General features: G+C 45.8%; 1 protein-coding gene across 3 annotated transcripts in view; it reads left to right on the top strand.

The window, feature by feature from the left end:
* Dock5 (dedicator of cytokinesis 5) overlaps positions 1 to 20,056 on the top strand; it is a 174,844-nt gene that overhangs the window by 133,892 nt on the left and 20,896 nt on the right. Inside the window, exons 30-40 of one of the 3 annotated variants that reach the window (XM_041663816.1) lie at positions 161 to 239; positions 1,917 to 2,017; positions 5,524 to 5,582; positions 6,093 to 6,247; positions 7,654 to 7,739; positions 10,449 to 10,608; positions 12,692 to 12,732; positions 13,339 to 13,429; positions 16,068 to 16,187; positions 17,625 to 17,714; positions 19,416 to 19,520. In XM_041663816.1, the coding sequence (XP_041519750.1) occupies positions 161 to 239; positions 1,917 to 2,017; positions 5,524 to 5,582; positions 6,093 to 6,247; positions 7,654 to 7,739; positions 10,449 to 10,608; positions 12,692 to 12,732; positions 13,339 to 13,429; positions 16,068 to 16,187; positions 17,625 to 17,714; positions 19,416 to 19,520 (1,087 nt within the window). Of the gene's footprint in view, positions 1 to 160; positions 240 to 1,916; positions 2,018 to 5,523; positions 5,583 to 6,092; positions 6,248 to 7,653; positions 7,740 to 10,448; positions 10,609 to 12,691; positions 12,733 to 13,338; positions 13,430 to 16,067; positions 16,188 to 17,624; positions 17,715 to 17,847; positions 17,980 to 19,415; positions 19,521 to 20,056 lie in introns of those variants that run through there. The other 2 variants (XM_041663826.1, XR_005975585.1) reach the window with 2 other exon arrangements.

Below are 20,056 nucleotides of genomic sequence, written 5' to 3'. Positions count from 1 at the left end.
AGACCAAGTTTGTATCCTTCCTTCTGGCCTCTAAAGACACTGTGAGGTTCTATTGACTTTCCCAGCCGAGCCCAGAAGTTTCGGTCCTGCGTCCAGATTAGGTAGGGAAGCATCTCCAGAGGCACAGCACTGCCCTCCTCATCTGGCCTTTCCTCCCCAGGGTTTTCCTCCGTGCCATCAATCAGTTTGCTGAAGTTCTCACCAAGAGCTTCATGGACCAGGCAAGCTTCGAGCTTCAGGTAAGCATCCACCCATCTGGAAGGCCTTTGATTACAGCAAAAGGCCGTGCCAGCAGAAAAGGTGGCATTTCAGGTTTTATCACTGTCCGAAAGGGTTTTCAGGGGCCTGCCAATCTCCTAAAGCACACATTCCAATATAGAGTTCCCCAGGCACAGTAAAATGGTTTGGTTTTCATTGCACAAAAGTAGCACAAAGAAAAAACAATGTGAGCAGTACTGTCATAGAAAGTATATCTAAATGAAAATACAAATACAGTGCCCTCTCTGATCTCAGAGGCTCAGTCCAAGAACACCAGTGGAAGCCTGACTCTTCAGTGCTAAGCTTGTCGTGACTGTGTTCCTATGCATGCAGACCTATAGCATGTTTAATTTGGCAATTGTATGAGGTTAACACCAACAATGAACAGCGAAATAGAATAATTGCAGCATGACACCGGGAGTTAATGTGAGCGAGAGCTGGGTGAAATGCTGACGGTTTCAGACCATAGTAGACCAGAGGTCCTGAAACTTCGGATAAGTCTCGTCCTGGGGGCTGTTCTCATCCCCGGCCTTCGTGGTTAAGCTTTCGTGCTGATTCTGTCCACGTAGGCATGAATGTGCAAACCAGCAATTTCATAAGCACACGGTCACGATTATATGAATACCTGCAAAACAGTCTGAGTGGGTGGTGCACACTTTTAACTCCAGCACTCAGGAGGCAGAGGCCAGCATGGTCTAATAGTGAGTTCCAGGACAGTGAGGGCTGTAAGGAGACCCTATTGCAAATACAAACAAACCCAGGTTTCTGGTAGCTTCATCTTCATTATTCCTTCATATGACAAATAGAAGGATATTTGTGTATGCACCCAGCAAAATATCAGTTCCTGGTGAAGGTACTTCAGGCCCCAGCTTTTGAGGGGATTTAATTTCAGAGAACATTTTCTTGGTGATGTACCTGTCTTGTCATGTGCTTTTTGTTTTTATCTTGACCTTTAAGCTAGAGCTTTATAACCAGAGGGAGATATATAAGCGCGTGCGCGCACATGGGCTCGCGCACACACACCCCCCCATGTACATATATAAATCAAAGTAGAAATGAGACCATTAACTCTTTAATGATCTGTTCATCTACTTTCTTTACTTTTTCCACAATCTAAGACTTTTTTCCAATGATATTAAACATTTTCATAATATTTTTAACTGCTGAATATGTTTCATTACACTGCTGTCCTGTGATATGGTAACTAGATTCTTCTTAGGAACATTCAGATTGTTCCTTTTTGTTGTTGTTGTTACATTGAATAGCTGTGAGGACCTTCTTTGGCTGAAATGTTTTCGACTGGCCACAGTTACTTAGTCAGGAAAAAAAAATCAGGAAAGTATTTACTAGTTCAAAAGTCTGGCAGAACTGGAGGGCTTTTGATACATAGTGCCAGGCCACCTGCTATAAATAGGTACGTTTCTTGGCAGTACTTCTCCTGTGCCCCCAGGGCAAAGAAAAATGTAAAGTTTGGATTGTTTATTTTAAGATTAATAACTTTTAGCAGTGAGTAATTGAAACCCCAGAAGGAACGCGAAGTCCTGTGGGTTTTACTTGGGTGTTTCACAATGTGACTCTCCCACACGTGGGTGTTTTATCTGGATCCTCACTGGTGTGATTTTCTCCTTTGCCCTGCGCACTTGATGCCTCCTGGAAAGCTCTGGAACAATTACTTCCATTTGGCTGTAGCTTTTCTCACCCATGAGTCCCTCCAGCTTGAAACCTTCTCAGAAGCCAAACGCAACAAAATTGTTAAAAAGTAAGTGTCCTTTAAAGGTTGGATGACCGTGGGGAAGGTGGTTCGTCTGTTTATGTTCAACAATATTATGTTGTCATAGAAATTACAGGGGTTGTTGATGATGTGGGTTTTATGTGTTATCACTGACCTGACCTGACATTCCTCCGGATTCGTTCTGTTTTTATTAATGCATCTCCATGGCCTCCTCAGCCATCCCATGCTAATTGATGGAGCCTGTGCCTGGGGAGGTGCCCTTGCCTGGGATCTCCTGCCACCTACTGTCAGTTTACCGAAATTGCAGGCACAGTGCCTCTTGACTTTGCAGAGAAGAAATACGATCTAAAACTATCCTCTAGCTTGATGGCTTGGAATTCAAAATGGAGTTATATTCAGGAATGACAAGAAGTTACACATTTCATGGCGTTCCCTCAGGTCTGTTTCAGCATTCGTCGAGAGCCTGGAAGCTCAAAGGCTGTCATCCATAAGCAGTCTGAATTTATTACTTACAGACTTTGAATTTTAGCTCTGTTTCCACTAGCTGTGATAGGTGGGAAGCTAGGCAAATTACTTAACATTCCTCAGCCTGTGGTTTCTCTCTACCAAGATGGGTAACTAAGGATTAAGATTTGGAGACTCATTTTAAAGATATGGCCTGTTTTGAGGTTTCCCTAATGGGTAAGTAATAGGAGATGCTTACTTTTAAGGAGGCTCCTTTGATCTTTCTCATGCATCTAAAACATCTTTGATAGCAATAGGACCTCTTTAAAGAAGGATTTGTATTGGATTAAGCAGCTACAAATGAAGATAATTGATTACAAATCAGAAACACACTTAGAGGGATAAGCAGGGAAAGGGAGGAAGAGGGGAGAGAAAAACAGACAGAGAGAGCCAAGGGATGGTGGGGAGCTGGGCATGGTGGTACCAGTCTGTAATCCCAATACTCAGAGAGGGTAGATAAGGGGATCAGGGGCTCAGGGCTAGCCTTGGTAACATAGCAAACTTGAGTAACCCAAGACTGTTTTTGAAAAACGATCTAGTTAGGATTGAGTCCGGTTTTTATCAAAGAAAAATAGGCTGTGAATGTAACCCATGTAAAAATATGTGTGCATATCAGCAGAAATAAAATTTGAGAATTAAAACCAATCATATCATAGTTAGACAGGTGTGATTTGGGGTCTTTCTTCATGCATGTTTTTTGTAGAAATCAACCTACCATGTCCTTATAAATAGACAAGACGTAGATATTCTTTGTTGACTTTAGGTATCAGATTTTGTTTACGTAAGCTTACCTGATATTAATAATGAAATTAGGCTAAACATTTCTATTCAAATAGAATTGAAAGAGAATTTAAAATAGGATTGAAAATAAAAATCCTGGCTTCTGAAGATATTTCCAGTTAAGAACTTGAAGAAAATAATATCTAGGAGATCCCTGGCATGAGGGGAATTACATAGGGCAGGGATTGTAGGACTAGGTGTGGCCTGTGCTAATTTCCCAGAAGCGTTTGCAATATCTACCTTTTAAGAGCTGGCCATTACAGAGGATCTTGTTAGATAGCCCAGGCTGGCCTAAAATCCGCCATCCTCCTGCCTCAGTCTTTCTAGTAGTGAGCCTATAGGTGCACACTGCCACAACCACAAAACTTTCTCTGTGTTACCTTGTCCCTGCTGAGAATGTAAAGTCTAGACCTGGCCACAGGAGATTGATGACGAGCATTCTGTGATGTCATACCTTAGCCAAGACATAGTACACAACGCAGCCTGCTAGTTGGCTGTCAGTCATGGCGCCACCTCTATCTCAGACCTCGTTTAAACGCTTACTTTGTCTCTGCTATGTGGAGACCAGGGCCCCTTTTGCTCTTCGTCACTGGGCAGTCAGTTGACAATGTCTTCTCAGTTCTCTTTCGGCATTTGTGTTTGGTCCCTCCTGTTCCAGAAGACCCCTTGTCCTCCATGTCACTCAGTTCTCTGTTGGAGCTTGTCTGGGTGCTGACCTTACCTCTTACAGAGCCCCAACCTTACCTGTGACCCAGAGGGATGGGGACTAGCCTGTTTTTTTTTACTTCTTTCATTGGGTACTTACCTTTCACACCAGTAAACTCAGCACCCACCACTCAAACAGGCCAAAATACCTGGTGGAAAACGGCACCTTACATAATGTCTACAGACATTTCTCTTGTCTTAATTTTCAATTAATTGCTATAAAATATATTTATATAACATTTTTGTTGCCTTAAGTATTTTCCTTCTATTTTTTAACTTATAGTCAGAGAATTTCTCTCTCTCTCTCTCTCTCTCTCTCTCTCTCTCTCTCTCTCTCACACACACACACACACACACACACACACACACAATGCGTTGTAATCAAATCCACCCCCATTCCTCTCCCTTCCAATTCCTCCTATGTACCCCCACAATACACTTTTCTCACACAACTTTATGGGCTTTTTTTTTAAAACCTTCAGAGCCCACTTAGTACTCTTTGTATGTGGGTGAGTGTAGGGCTGTCTACTGGACAATGGTCGTCATCCTACTGAGGATGAAGTTCCTGAATAAAACTGACACACTCTCTCCCCAAGCAGCCATCAGCTTCCACGAGCCCTTCAGCTAGGGTGGGGACTTGGTGGTGATCCCCTCCTGCTGTCTGTGCTGGCATTTGGGCTGGCTTAACTTTGTGCACATCCCATGGACACAGTCACAGTAGCTGTGAGTTCATGTGTCAACGGCCTTGTCACGCCTGCCGAACGTTCTTCCACGGTAGCTGTCCCCTGACTTTTCTTTTCTTTCTTTTTTTTTTTTTAAATATTTATTTATTTATTATGTATACAATATTCTGTCTGTGTGTATGCTGCAGGCCAGAAGAGGGCACCAGATTCCATTACAGATGGTTGTGAGCCACCATGTGGTTGCTGGGAATTGAACTCAGGACCTTTGAAAGAGCAGGCAATGCTCTTAACCTCTGAGCCATCTCTCCAGCCCCCCCTGACTTTTCTTTGTGGTGCTGGGAATCTAACACAAGGCCTTGCGCACGATCAGCAAGTGTTCTACCATTGAGCATCTTCCCCAGTCTTTCATATTAGCTATTCTGAGTCATCTAAGAGATCATTTGAAGTGGGGGGAAGCTGTGTGTTACTTACGTGCAAAATCCCTAAGCCAATGGTTCTCAACTTATGGATCATGACCCCTTTGGGGGGTCAACCGACCCTTTCACAGGGGTTACATACCAGATAACCTACTTATGAGATATTTACATTACAGTTCATAACAGTAAAAAAGTGACAGTTATGAGGTAGCAATGAAAATAATTTTTTGGTTAGGGGGTCACCACAATGAGGAAACTGTATTTATTAAAGGGGTGCAGCATTAGGAAAGTTGAGAACCACTGCCCTGAGCCATTCTATATAAGGAACTTGAATATATTTGGGGGTCTGGGGAGCTTAGAGCCAGCCCCTGCAATGCCAAGGGGTGACTGTATTGCATGCTGGTCAGATCCACTGCAAATCCTTTTCTTATAATCTTTTTCCTAGATATGGGGACATGAGGAAGGAAATTGGCTTTAGGATCCGGGACATGTGGTATAATCTGGGTGAGTGTCTGACCTTGAACAGGCCCTTCCATGAAGTCTTTATTTTTCACTTTTTGTTATAAAGTTTTTTTTCAGTATAGGTTGCATTAAAAACACACCCCCATAACTAATTCTTATTTTAATTTATATAACCCTGGGATTTATATGTGTGTATGTACAAAAGTAGGCTTGTGGATTCCAGACTCTTGCCTGGGACATTGACTATGAGCCCTCTGTCACCATGTCATCCACACACACATACAAAACAGCGGTCTGCCATCGTCCCTTGATTGACATGGTGTGTCTATCCATCGTCCCTTGATTGACATGGTGTGTCTATCCATCGTCCTTTGATTGACATGGTGTGTCTATCCATCGTCCCTTGATTGACATGGTGTATCTATCCATCGTCCCTTGATTGACATGGTGTGTCCACATGAACGTTCTCTTCTGGGACCCGTGGAGGAAGATTGTAAAGGCGGGACTTCCAATGATGCGGTTTTCTAATATCCTCATTTACTTTCAACTCAGGGCCTCACAAAATCAAATTCATCCCATCCATGGTGGGTCCCATTCTGGAAGTCACTCTGACCCCTGAAGTGGAGCTCCGGAAAGCCACCATCCCCATTTTCTTCGATATGATGCAGTGTGAGTTCAATTTGAGCGGCAACGGCAACTTCCATATGGTAAGAAGTGTCAGTCCCTGGCCTTAGTACTGTGGAAAAGTTAATTCACTTTTGACTTACCGTCTCTAAATGGAGAGGCAGCAGTTTGAATGAAAAATGCATTGTAAAACTTAACTTTTTAATATTTCATTGTGTAAAAGACTTAGATGTATGGTAGGGTCCTCTGGACCAGAGGCTGGAAAAAGTCTCTGCAATCCATGTCTTTTTTAAGTCAGAACTGTCTCAAGAGGAAGAAAAGTGGACCTAGTACATCTTATTCTTGTCTGCCATGCTACAGTCCAGGACTGAAGGTGTAACCTGTGGAAGCAGAGGGAAGGGTGCTGTGGTCCAGCTCCCATCCATCCCTGCTTGCCTTTGAGAACTTTAGTTTGCGGGAGCTTTCTCTAGACCTCCCTTTATTTGCCATAGACTGTATTAGTCAGGGTTCTCAAGAGGAACAGAACGGATATGCTGAATGCAGATTACAAGGCACATTTATGACATTAGCTTACGCAGTACAGGTCTGGGTAGTCAAACAACGACTGTCTGCTCAGTGGAGAATCTGAGAGCCCATAGCTGATCAGCCCATGAGCCTGGATGTTTCGGCAGTCCTGATCTAGAGCTTAATGCCTAGAGGATTTCTGGTGAACCTCTTGGGTCTTCAGTCCAAGTTGGAAAGCCTAGGACACTATGCCCCATTTACAGTAGAGATGGTTGTTGTCAGTGGTGGCAGCGATAGGGTAGATGCATTCACCAGGAGGAACAGCAGCAGGCAGAGGGTGCATCTTTTTACATTCACCTGCCCACTCTTGCGGAGAGTCTTCCTCTCTTCTACCTTTGCAGACCTACACAAAGGCTTTTCCCTCGCTGATCCTAGGTAGAGCCAAGTTAACAACAAGTTAAGCCAAGCTTCCCATCTGCAACATCTACAAACCGATTATCACTGAAAGGAAGATTTCTGTAGCTATGAAACTGAGCAAAAATAATCCTATCACCAAGCCTCAGTCATGAAACAAAAATCAGATTGATACCCAGAGTAGTGATGTATACCTGTCGTTTTAGCTCTTAGGAGTCTGAGCAGGAGGATTGCCACGAGTTTCCAGCCAAATAGAGCTGCATAACAAAACCCTGTGTTGAATACAAAGGGGACAGTGGTTATGAATTTCTCTTATATGCATAGCAGTAACATAAAATAACTTTTCAGGTGTGTTTACATATAAAGCCGAGGACTGATACGCTAACCTGCTTTGGGATGTTTTGATAAGGCATGGTGCACTATCTGAGTGGGTGGGATGTAGGAGAACCTCCATCTACTTTGGAAACAATTGGAAATTGGAAAGGGGTTGAGCCAGATCTAGAAGGACTGACCACTGCCTACCATGCATTCTTGAGGATCTGACATTCTCATGTGAAATCCTGTCTTTCAGTTTGAGAACGAGCTGATCACAAAGCTGGACCAGGAGGTGGAAGGTGGCCGAGGAGACGAACAATACAAGGTTCTTCTGGAGAAGCTGTGAGTATCTCAGGGCAGCACCTTAAGCCGTCAGAGTGAGCTTCTGCTGCCCGCCTAGCGGCCAGTGGGCAGGCTCAGCACTGCCCCATCAGCAAGTGGTCCTCGGGGGTGTGGATGGAATCCACATGGCTGATGGTGTTTCTCCACTGTGAGTTCATGCTTGTGTTTTCCAACCAGCCTGACCCGGGAGAACACAGAAGGTGGGCGAGAGGAGGAGACACATGCAGCAGTAGCCTCCTGCCCAGTGTCTTAATTATGAACTTTAGCAAAAGTGGGGCACCTCTAACTGTGGCTTCAAAGCAGCCATTTCAAGGATGTCAAGGTTGTCTCTCAGCCAGCTTGGTCTGCACTCCATGAAGATGCCATTCCTCCCTGAGCCCACTCTGTCCCTTTATCTGCTGCCTCCTCTACCCAGTCTCTACCCAATCAACCTTTTAATGCTGTACACAGGGGTGTGTACTGTGGCTAAAGTCTTTGAATCATGGGACTCATAAGATTAAGTACAAATTCTCTTTTCACCACATTCTCCGATCTTGTCTGAGCCAATGAGTCCATCCTGACAGATACAACCAACCTCCCCCCGCCATCCCTGTCTGTAAGAGTAGTATCTACTTTTTAGTCTTATCCTTAGAAGTAAGTGAGGCAGTGCATCAACATGGGGTTCCTTGCAGAGCTCACACTTTTAAACATTTGAATGCAGGTGGGCAGCGTGGCTCAGCCAGGGAAGGAACTCGACAGCCTAAACTTGAACCCTAAGACCCATGTGGGAGAAGAGAATCAAATCCTGAGATTGTCCTCTGACCTCCACACATCCCATGACATGTACCTACCTATACACATACACAGAAATGTTTCTTTGTCTGTCTTTTAAAGGTGAGCTGCAATTATTATTGTCTAACCATCCCATTCTGCAGGTAGCTATACACATGGGCTTCTCATGTTCTACAAACTTTAATACCCAGCCATCTCTGTTGCCCTCTGCATCTCCTCTGTGTCATTTGGTTATTCTCCTATTCTTGGCAGTTTGGCATCAGTCTGAGTATGAACATAAGGACCACCAACTTTTATCTTTTCTCTTAAAGACTCCCTGAGAAGGACCCAGCACCCAACACATGGTAGTGGAACAAGATAGGGGAATTGCCTTCATTTTAAAGAACTGGATGTCTCTATTCTGTTTGTAGACAGAATAAAATAATCTTTCTATCCTTGTTCCATGAGATCTCTTCACCTCTATCCTTCCTAGCATATATAGCCTTTAAAATTCTGGATTTGTTTAGAAGTTATGCACAGATAGAAACAGACAGATTTTGGGGATAATTGAGCATGGTAGCACCTGCCTTTAATCCCAGCACCCTGGAGGCAGAGGCGGGAGAGTTTCTGTGAGTTCAAAGTCAGCCTGGTCTACATGGTGAGTTCCAGGACATCCAAGACAGCATAGTGAGAATCTGGCTTTATAAAAATAAAACATAATCTGAGCTATATCTCAGCAGTAGAACATTAGCTCCCCACCACACACATACTCACAATGTACAGATGATAAAATATCCATTTAAAAAAATCTACCGCTAATCTTCATGAGCAAATTCACATTGTTTCTTTTGTTCATTCTGAATCATCAGCTCGGAAAAGCATGGTTGTACCAATTCCAGCTTCCTGAAATACTCCTAGAATCTGGCATAATTATTTTTAAGATTTTTTTTAAGATGTGTGTGTGGGGGGGGGGGTAGGTATATGTTTATGAGTACAGGTGCCCTCAAAAGAGGGCATCAGGTCCTCCAGAGCTAGAGTTGCAGGTGGTTGTGAACTGCCCAGCGTGGGTGCTGGGAACCAAACCCAGGTCCTCCTAGTGTACTCTTAACCACTGAGCCAGCTCTCCAGTCCCTTGTCTGGACTGATTCTTTAGACCTGTTTCCTTTTCTGAATTTTCTCTTAGTTACCCAAGAAGCCCTAAAACTTGGTTCTCTATGACACCCAAGTGTAGCCCCAGTCTGCCTGCTCACTGTAGAGCTTTTCTGTCTGAAGATGGTTTTATCTGGTGTCACCCATCCAAACAACTACCGAGTTCTTCTGGGCTGAGCTTTAACCTGAGCTTTTCAGGCTGCCTGTCCAATGCCAGGCCCTAGAGAGAACAAAGACGTAGGACAGTGTTCTTCTACAGCTGAGTTAGAACCGCGAGAGCATGTGAACATTGCAGGCAAGGGTCCTCATTTCCACAGCGTCCACTAGAGGAACTGTTGTTAACTGATTCTCAGAGGACACTGTGGGCTGGGATTCTAAATAATGGTGGGAATTGATTGTATCCCCAAGAAAAGAGTAAAACTTGGGAAAATAGTAGATTCGATCTGGGCCCTGTTAAAAGTCCTCGGGCACTCTGGGTTCTACAGAAAATACTTATAAGTCTATAGCAGTGTTTCTCGATCTGGGGGTCACGGGCTCTTTCTCAGGGGTCACCTAAGACCGTCATAAAACACAAATATTTACATTGTAATTCATGACAGTATTGTGAAATTACAGTTATGAGGTATCAATGAAATAATTTTATGACTGGGGGTCCCCACAGCATGAAGAACTGTATTATAACGTGTTGCAGCATCAGGAAGGTTGAGAGCCACTGGTCTAGAGTTTCCTGCTGCTAGGACTTGATTGAGACCCACAGATGGTACCAAAAGTAACAGGGCGAACTGTGGAAATGATCTCTCCCCACTCCAGACTCTTGGAGCATTGCCGGAAACATAAATACCTCTCGAGCTCCGGGGAGGTCTTTGCTCTCCTGGTCAGCAGCCTCTTGGAGAACTTGCTGGACTACAGAACCATCATCATGCATGACGAGAGTAAGGAGAACCGCATGAGCTGTACCGTAAATGTTCTGGTAAGGGCCTGCTCCCTGGGCTGGCCAGTGGGCACAGCTAAGCCACCCCTGCTCCAGCCGCTCAGCTCCAAGTTGATAGCACAGATGCCCAGGCATCCTGGGGCATCTTAATAGGGCCCATGCCCTCGTGAGTCAGACTCGCAGTAGGCACAGACCCTTCCGGAATTTGGAAAGGGCGTGGAAAGTGCAACCTTGACCCTCCAGCCTTTCCCACACACCATCTCAGCCTGGCTCTTTATTTTAATTCACACACGCTTGCTTTCCTACTGCGATGTAGCACACAGAGACCTCTGCCGTGAAATGTGAGTCTGTGCCGTTCTGCTGACAGTCAGACTCCAGTCTTCCCCTTGCCTAGGACTACAGACCTCCAAGGTTTAGGTTGTTATGCATTTCCGTGCTTAAAATAAACCAAGCACAATACACCCCCCCCCCCACTCCCTGAGAAATAAGCATTCCAGGTGACTTCAGGATAATCCAAGCTCTGCTGTTCCCATTTCTTGTATTTCTCAGAAGCGTGGTCTTTTTTCTTAATTATTTATTCTTCTCTCATATTGTACATCCTGACAGAAGCTTCCCCTCCCTCCACTCCTCCTCCTCTCTTCTTCCCCAGATCCACTTACTCTCCCCCCACCCATCTCCCCCAGAAACGAGCAGGCCTCCCAGGGACATCAGCTGAACGTGGCACAATATACGATAATCCCAGGCATACACTCTCACATCAAGGCTAGGTGAGGCAATCCAGTAGAAGGAAAAGGGTCCTAAAAGCAGGCAAAAGAGTCAGAAGTACCCCACTTCCACTGTCACGAGTCCCCCCCCCCCCCCACCAAACAACAAGCCAACAACCATGACATATATGCAGAGGGCATTCTAATGCAGACCCATATTAGACTCCATGATAGCTGCTGAGTCTCTGTGGGCCCCTGTGAGCCCTGCTTAGTTGATTCTGCTGGCTGTGCTCTCTCGGGGTTCTGGACCCCTCTGGCTCCCACAATTCCTTCTCCCTCTCCTCCATGGGGTTCCCCCGGCTTTTAGGGGGAGACCTCCAACCTGGGCTCTCTCTGTCTCTCTGCCTAAAGTTTGGCTGTCTTTGCATCTGCTCCCATCAGCTGCCAGAGGCAGCCTCTCTGATGACAACTGAACTAGGCACTCATATTGGAGTATAGCACAGCATCATTAGGAATCATTTCACTGATTTTTTTTTTCCAGTCATGTTAGGTTCTACCCTGGGTCTCTGGGTATCCAGTCTCTGGTTCTTAGTCATCCATGCAGTGCCAAGCAAGCATGGGCTCCCTCTCCTGGTATGGGCTTCAAACCAATCATTGGTTGGCCACGTCCCCAAGTTTTGGGCCACCGTTGCCCCAGTACATCTTGCAGGCAGGACAGATTGTAAAGCAAAGGTTTTGTAGCTGGGTTGGTATCCTGGCAGCCTTGCCTGGTTCCAGAAGATGGCTGGTTCAGCCTCTATGTCCTCCGTTACTAGGAGTCCTCACTGGGGTCACCCTCATAGAATCCAGGGAGTTGCCACTGCACTTGGTTTTCACATCACCCCCAAGGTACCCTCCGATTCCAGTCGTCTCCTCCTCCCTATACTCTCTTCCTCCATCTCTCCCCACTCACTTTACCCCTCCTGTTCCCATCCCCACCTGTCCCCAGTCCACCCACAGATTCCACTCTGTTCCCCCTTCCCAGGGAGGTACATGAAGCACGGTCTTAATTTCTCCACTTCTTTGTATCTCATCACTTGCTATGCTTGTAGAAGAGCTTCTTAAAGGAACTAATGATGTCTCTTTGGAAAGAGACAGCATTGAGAAGCAGCAGTCCAGGTAGAGATTGTGTCATGGTTTAGAGTGTGCTCTGCTTTTCCAGAGACACAAGTTTGGTCCCCCTCACTCACGTCAGATGGCTCCAGCTCCAGATGGTCTGATGCCCCCTTCTGGCCTCTGAAGGCAACTACACTTACTTGCAGGCACACTCTCTTGAAGTTACAAATAAAAGCAGCTGTTATGCTTCGGCTGTTTTTGTGTCAAGTTCATCGGCAGCCTTTAATTCATGCTGGTATTTTGTGACTTTTTTTTAATTTCAGAATTTTTATAAAGAAAAGAAGCGAGAGGACATATACATAAGGTGAGTGAGGGAAACGCCTTGGTTTTGCTAGTTCTATCATGGTTTGTGGTATGTTTTAAACCAGGAAATACTGCCCCAGCAGCACTGTTGCTGTTAATAGACTCCTACAAATACAGGATGTGCGCAGTCCGCCTCAGAGAGTGAGCTCTCAAGACAGAGCCCCAGCAAGAACAGTTTCAGGGAGTGTGCAGTAAAGTCCCATCAGCATCCGAGCAGGGATAGGAGGGACTCCAGGGGACAGGAAGAAGTAATCCACAGTCGCCTTTGGTTTCAGAGCCGTGAGTCTCTGATCCTGAAACCAACTTGTTCTCGGAAGAATTTCCAGAGCTTTCCATCACCTCCCAAAGAGGACCAAGACCTAATAATAAATAAATACCAACAAAATTATAATAATAATAAAATTAAGAAGACCAAATAGAGAGACGAGGAGAACCACAGGGCAGGAAGTGGTACCATGGGCTAGAGAAATAGGAGGTGACAGAGTCTATTGCCTAAGGGAAGGGGACTGTTGTTCTTAGACGCAGAGGTCAGTGTGCAGGCTGGGACCTGGGGAATGCCAGCTCACCTCCCTGGTGACAAAAGGCCTCTTCTCTCCCCTCTTACCAGGTACTTGTACAAGCTTCGAGATTTGCACAGAGACTGTGAGAACTACACAGAAGCTGCCTACACGCTCCTCTTGCACGCTGAGCTTCTGCAGGTAAATGGGTCCTATGCGGAAGATCCATGTTGTATGTCATGCGTTCAGTCCCTCGGGACTAAATTCTGTGAACTTTGTGATTTGGGTAGGAAACAACCTTATTTGAGGGCTGCAGTTTATCTAAGAATGTGTGCGTGCCTTCTGGATAAACAGGGTCGCTTTCAGATCAGGACTGGGAAAATAATCATTTGTTGTTTGATGCGCCTTAGGAAGCAGGGCACAACCGAGAGGCCTCCGGGGATTGCCATTCTAATTAAATACACGTTGATGATGTATAAAGAGATTAGTTAAGCTATAGAGACGACTTACAAATGAGGACAGCCCCTGGGAGAAGTACTTTCCCGCTTATCCTCTCTCCAAATCAAAGTATACTGAGGCTCTATATAAATGCCCCCGATTGTCCCAAATCCCAAGCAGTCATTTCAAGGCCTCTCCTCCTTTAAGCTTTGGATTTCTACATAAGTATCAATCTTTGAATGGGTCATAACTCAAATTTAACACGACAAAACCACAAACCTTTGTTCCCATTCTTGTTCCTCCCCTTCTCTTTCTGGCCACCCCATCTGCCTGGTATCTTAGGCGACAACCGTGGAGTCACATTCCAGTCTTCTCTTTAGGTCACTGACTCCTACACTCTCCATGAACAGAGTGTGTAGCCCTGCTGTCTAGAACATGGCCTTTATCTTCTATTTAAAAAAGAAGAAGAGGAAAACTCCCTTGGCACCATCCAGGTTCAGGCCTCTGGCCTCTCTACCCAAGATACAGTAGTGTCTCTCCGTAGACCTTCTGCTTCCGTTCTTATACCCAACAGTTAATTTTCTCCTAGAGTTTCGTTTGATTTGACTCTAAAATGATACTCATGCGTCATTCTCACCAGCGAAACACAGGAGTTTCCTGCCTCCGTTTCCCAAGGAAATCAACAGCCCATGTTTAAGGTTGGGACAGACATTAAAGGGTTTTCTTCTGCCTGTGTGAGGTTAGCTGTCCCTGGATATCACCAGAGAATGGTCCCCAGTGGCAAGCTCTGTAGGTCTTTTTATTCATGTTGCCCAGAAAGTTAAACCCTCAAGTTAGGCATGATGGTACATGCCTATAATTCCAGCACACAGGAAGCAGAGGCAGGCAGGGATAACGAATTCAGGACCAGCCTTTATTTCATAGGATGAGTCTATCTCAGAAAATAAAAAAGCGAAAGAAAAGGAAATTAAATTGTCCTATCCTGGTGTAAGGTATGAAGTGTGGATCAGCTTTTATTTCCAGCAGAGATGTTATTTGTCGAATATTCTGAATTTTATTCACTGGCATAAGATCGCAGCTTTATCTCGGTGGCGGAGGAGGTCTCATTGTAGGCTCTCCTTGCGTGCGGGCCTCCCTCTGCTCACGTGCTGGTGCTACATTGTTGGTATGATTAATTCCTTACAGTGTTATCGTCTGGCGTAGTTACTCCCCATTCCTCCGCCCCTAGGGTTGCCTCCTGCTCCTTTGTGTTTTTCCATCTGGGCGTTACAATCCTGAAATTTCAAATGTCTTGACGCTCAGGGTATACAGCTCAGTGGTAGAGTGCTCGCTTGGCTCATGCCCCTACTTTCAGGCCCTGGAGAAAGAAGGAAGAAAGAAGGGGAAGACAAGGAGGAGATGAGAGGAAAACAGAAATGGAGAAAAAGGGAAAGGAGAGTGAAGGAGGGAGGGAGGAAGGGAGGGAGGAGGGAGGGAGGGAAGAAGCTAACTTTGCAGGGCCTGATAGGCTAGGCCTGTAAATCCGGCTGATTTACAGGCCTAGCCTATAAGAGGGCGAAGCTGGAGGATCCCGCTTTGAAGACCTGCCTGAGCAACTCCTTTACCTCAAAATTTTAGAAGTGTAAATGCAGTGCTGGGGGTGTAGCTCATACCTAGCCTTCAGAAAGCCCTGGATTCAGTTCACACAGTCACCAAAGAAGGGCGGTGGGGCTGGAGGAGGGCTTTAGTAAGAATTTACTTACATGTTTATGAAACAGCATTTCTCTCTCAAGGCATAGAGTCTCCCTTAGTCTCCCTTTCTTCGGGGCTGCTGCTGTTTTTTTGATTGGCACAGCCAAGTTCCTTGCATGTCAAGTCTTGTGTAACCCTGGTGATGTCTCAGTTATCTGATGGGCTTCATTTTGATGGATCGTTTGCGTCTGCTGCCTTCTGTGTGGCTGTTATCTCTGTAGCCAAAGTCTATCCTCAAGTGTTCCTGTTCCTTTGCTTCTTAGCTTTCAGCGTTGTGTCTTTGGTTTTGCACTGGACACCGTGTACTAAGGAGAAGGGAGTGTCCGCGTGTAGTGATTGTTTTATCTGCTCCTCCATGATCATAGACCTAGTGCACAGACTTCTCTTATCTGATAGTGTTCAAGATGCCTTCCGCACAGTGAGGCTGCTTTAGCTAGCTCGTTCCATTCCCCTCTTCCCGGGCAACGCTGCAGGTGCCTGGCCATTTGGCGTGACACTTGTTTCCGAGAGAAACTGACATATGGGCATCTGCGTTTATGTCATTTTGTGTTTAGTAAATAACTTAAAACACAATATGGCTGAGTTGACTGCGTGCAAACAACTCGCTTCTTGACTTTTCTGGTCTGGAGTTTTGCTTCATTAATCTCCACGTCCCTTTTTCTCTTTGCAGTGGTCGGACAAGCCCTGTGTGCCCCATTTGCTCCAGCGGGACAGTTACTATGTTTATACCCAGCAGGAACTTAAAGAGAAACTGTATCAAGAGATCATATCCTATTTTGACAAAGGCAAAGTGAGTGCTGGGTTCTAGTAGTTCTTGTACTACTAGAAAGAAGATTTTTAAAAAAGATTATATTGAGTACATTTCTAATGCTAAGTGCTGAGTCATCACGGAGCACACAGGAAAGGCCCTGTCCCCAACAGAAACCCGTAAGCTGGGGAGATGCTTCAGTGTCTAAAGTGCTTGTCATGCAAGAAGAGGGACATGAGTTTCTGATCCCCAGGATGTATATATAAAAGCAGGGCACGGGGATGGGTACCTGTAACCCCAGGATTGAGAGGAGGAGACAGTAAGTTTCCCCCAGGCTTGCAGGCCAGCCAGACTAGCCAAACTGGTATGCTTTGGGTTTCGTGAGAGACCCGATATCAAAAAAGGTAAGGTACAAAAGTGATTTGGGAGCCGGATGTGGTGATGCACGCCTTCTATCCTTGTATCAAGAGGCAAAGGCAGGCCAGCCTGGTCTACAGAGCTAGTTCCAGAATAATCAGGGCTACACAGAGAAACTGTCTTGAAAACAAAACAAATGAACAAAATAACAACAACAATAATAATAAAGTGGTTCTGAAGAGACATTCTAACATTTGCCTTTGACCTCCACACACACCTCTACAGGCCAGCACACCCACACAGCCCTACCACATGTATGCACGTGCATACACACACACTTATACGCATATACATACTCATGTATTCACAGAAGAAAAATATAATAATTTTTTATTTTTAGAAACCACATTCACTTATGATGGCAGCATTAGTGTCAGGGGCTCTAGATCACTCAACTGCTGAAACTGGCTCGAAATTCTAGCCCCCACATGGTTAATAACGGAACTCAGGAGATTGCTGTATCTAATTGCTGCTATGTCTCACACCAGCCACCTGTCCCGCCCAGCCACACTCCCACGCTCTTGGGTCCATGACTTCTCCTTCCTTGGCGTTGCCGTTGGTGCTTTGCTCTTTAAATTCCAAACTGCGTCAGTGGAGACTCTTGTGTCCTGGCCGATTGTCCGGAGGAGGCACGTTTTGGCAACATACTCACGATGCCCAAGGTTGGGCACCTCTAATCCAACATGGAAAGTGTTCTGAACTCTAAGGCTGTGGAATATCAGCATGGCCTGAAGAAAGCTTCAAAGTCGGGAGCATTCTGGATTAAGGGTCACGTAACCAGTAATGTCTATGGAAATTATTCCAAATTTAAAAAGAAAAAAAAAATCCAAATTGGAAACACTAGTAGCCCCAAGCATTTCAGAGAAGAGCTACTCACTCTGCCGTATCCTTCCATTCGGAAAGGAAGGGTTAGTTAATCAGGGGGTGTAGCAAGTCAGGGCCCCTTAACAGATGTTTAGCCTGCCTGACTACTTAGTACCAGTGATTCCCGAGGGAGGTGATAGCTCTGAGGGCTGTGACTGTGCGTCGCTCACATCTCACCCTGCTTTCCTTCTTCTGAAGATGTGGGAGAAAGCCATTAAACTGAGCAAAGAGTTGGCTGAGACCTACGAAAGCAAAGTATTTGACTACGAGGGCCTGGGCAGTCTCCTGGTAAGTCTGGGCCAGTGGGGCTGCGAACGTGGATGCTTCTAAGAACAGTTTGGTATATGGACTGCAAACCTTACTTGACTTTAAAACGAAGAAAAGCTTTTACCATTGTTCTCCTTGTGGTTTCCCCCTGAAGTCCCTTGGGACTCGAAAAGAAGACTACCCTGGAGAGGAGGGGAAACGCTGAGCCTGGGCGATGACGCCCTATTCTGACTAACGTGGGACATCAACATCATATGTTCATCAAAGTTTACTTGTCTTGGGCCAGGGAGGTGATTCAGTTGGAAAAGGCACTTGCTGCCGAGCCCAACAACCTAAATTCAACCCCCCATGTTCCACATGTTGGAAGGAGAGAACAGAATATAAGTCAGACCCTGGACCATGAAACATATGTTTGTGCACACACACTCACACTAAATAAAGTATAATTTTCCAACGAGAAGGTGCCCATCCTTCAGGCTTTGTTTCCCCCACAAGAGTACCATTGTGCATACCAGGACTTACTTGTAAGTGTCTCTGCCCGAATCGAAGTGGCTATGGCCACCTTTCTTCTTTCTGGTGTCACAGAAAGGCTCAACATTGACAGTTTCCCGAGCCTGCGTATTAAGCCCAGCTGCGGGCACAGTTCAGCCCTTACAAACAAGCGGCACCCATGTGCAGCCATCCGCATGCCCACTGCATGGCAGCGGAGAGAACGTTCACAGCAGGGGCCTTGACGGATCCGATCGTCACTGCCACAGAATCACCTTTCCCTTAAAGATCTATTTGTCAGGAGCCATTAGTGAAGATGTAACTCATGTACATTACCAGCTTCTGGCATTGAGAGTCCAGAAATTCACTCAATAATTTCTAAGCTCGCTTGAGTTAAGATTCTGACAACCCATCAGCCAACTAAGACAATGTAGTTCTGACAGACTGTCACCCAGAATGGTCACAGAGCATATCCACTGTGGTCGGGATGGGTGTGGTACAAGGATGATTATTCCAGCTGCTTGGGGCATAGGGAGTTCAAGTTCTGCATGCCCTGCAGAGCAAGTTCAAGCAGCCTGGGAGGCTGCACAAGGTCTTCCTTATAATATAATATTGCTCAAAATACAAAGGAAAACAAGAGCCAAGGATGGAACTCAGTGTAGAGCATCTACCTTGCATGCATAAGGCTCTGGGTTCGATCCCTGGCTCCCCATAGAACCAGGCATGGTGATGCATTTCTGTAATCCCAGCACCTGGGTAGCAGAGACAGGAGGAGCCTCAGCTATATGGAGAGCTCGAGGCTAGCCTGAGCTACGTACAACCCTGTCTCAAAGAATTCATAGTAAAGCATCAAAAGACACAGTGAGTCTAGAGACTGAAGAATGGATAGTTCACCTTTTGGTCATCGTCCAAGCCCAAGGTGGCTATCCAAGTCACCTGCTCAAAGCAGAAAAGCCCTCAGCATCTCCTGTCACACACCTGGTTAAGCTCAGATACTGCCTGTGGATCTCAGGAAGTGCGTGTAGGCCTCCCAGTCCCTTCCTAGGCCTAAGTCCCCACCATCAGATCCCAGAACAGAATCACTCTGTGGCCTACAAGGTGGTCTCCAAAGACCTTCCATTTATCTGCTACATGGGAAAGCACAGCAAATGAGCTGACTGTTTTTCTCTTTTATTTCTTCCCCTGACAGTTTCCTGGTAACCTTCTGGTGGAATGTGTTGTTTTGTCTTTCAGAAAAAAAGAGCCTCGTTTTATGAGAACATCATTAAGGCCATGAGGCCGCAGCCTGAATACTTTGCAGTGGGGTACTATGGACAGGGCTTCCCGTCCTTCCTGCGGGTGAGAAGCCTGGGGGTGGTCCCCAGAGCCATTAGGAGTGGGGTTCAGGGGAGAGAGAAGACTTATCTCTCTCCCAGATGGGCAGCAGCAGCTGCTGGCCTACGTTTCCACCGTGGGAGGTCGGGTCAGGGAGGGAGACCTCTTCCTGAGTGCTGGCCTCTTCACCCCACACCCCTGACACCACTGGTATTCTGGCAGAGTCTCTGGGCGATGACTTTCCCAGGTGCAAGGAAAGAAGGAAAAACACCATCAGCAGAATCCACTGGCCAGACTTGGACGATTGCGGATGGATGTGTTTTGTTTGGTTGCTTATTTTATTTCCAGTCAGGGCTACTTTGAAATCAGATCTCCCAAGAACAAGACGACCAACATTTCCCCAAAGCAAACACAATTTTGTAGTGGCAAGCAGGAGAGGCCCTTTTCTTCCTCTCAAAAGCATAAATACTGTCACAGCGACTTTAGAGTTGGAGAAACAAAAGACTTTAAAAAGAACACTCTCAGACCTGAGCTTTGTTTAAATATATATTATCTCACAT

The sequence above is a fragment of the Microtus oregoni genome, unplaced genomic scaffold, assembly GCF_018167655.1.
Source record: "Microtus oregoni isolate MIOR12 unplaced genomic scaffold, Mior012 000001F_ref0000356, whole genome shotgun sequence".
Classification (NCBI taxonomy): Eukaryota; Metazoa; Chordata; class Mammalia; order Rodentia; family Cricetidae; genus Microtus; species Microtus oregoni.
This window is presented reverse-complemented; position numbering and strand designations above follow the sequence as displayed.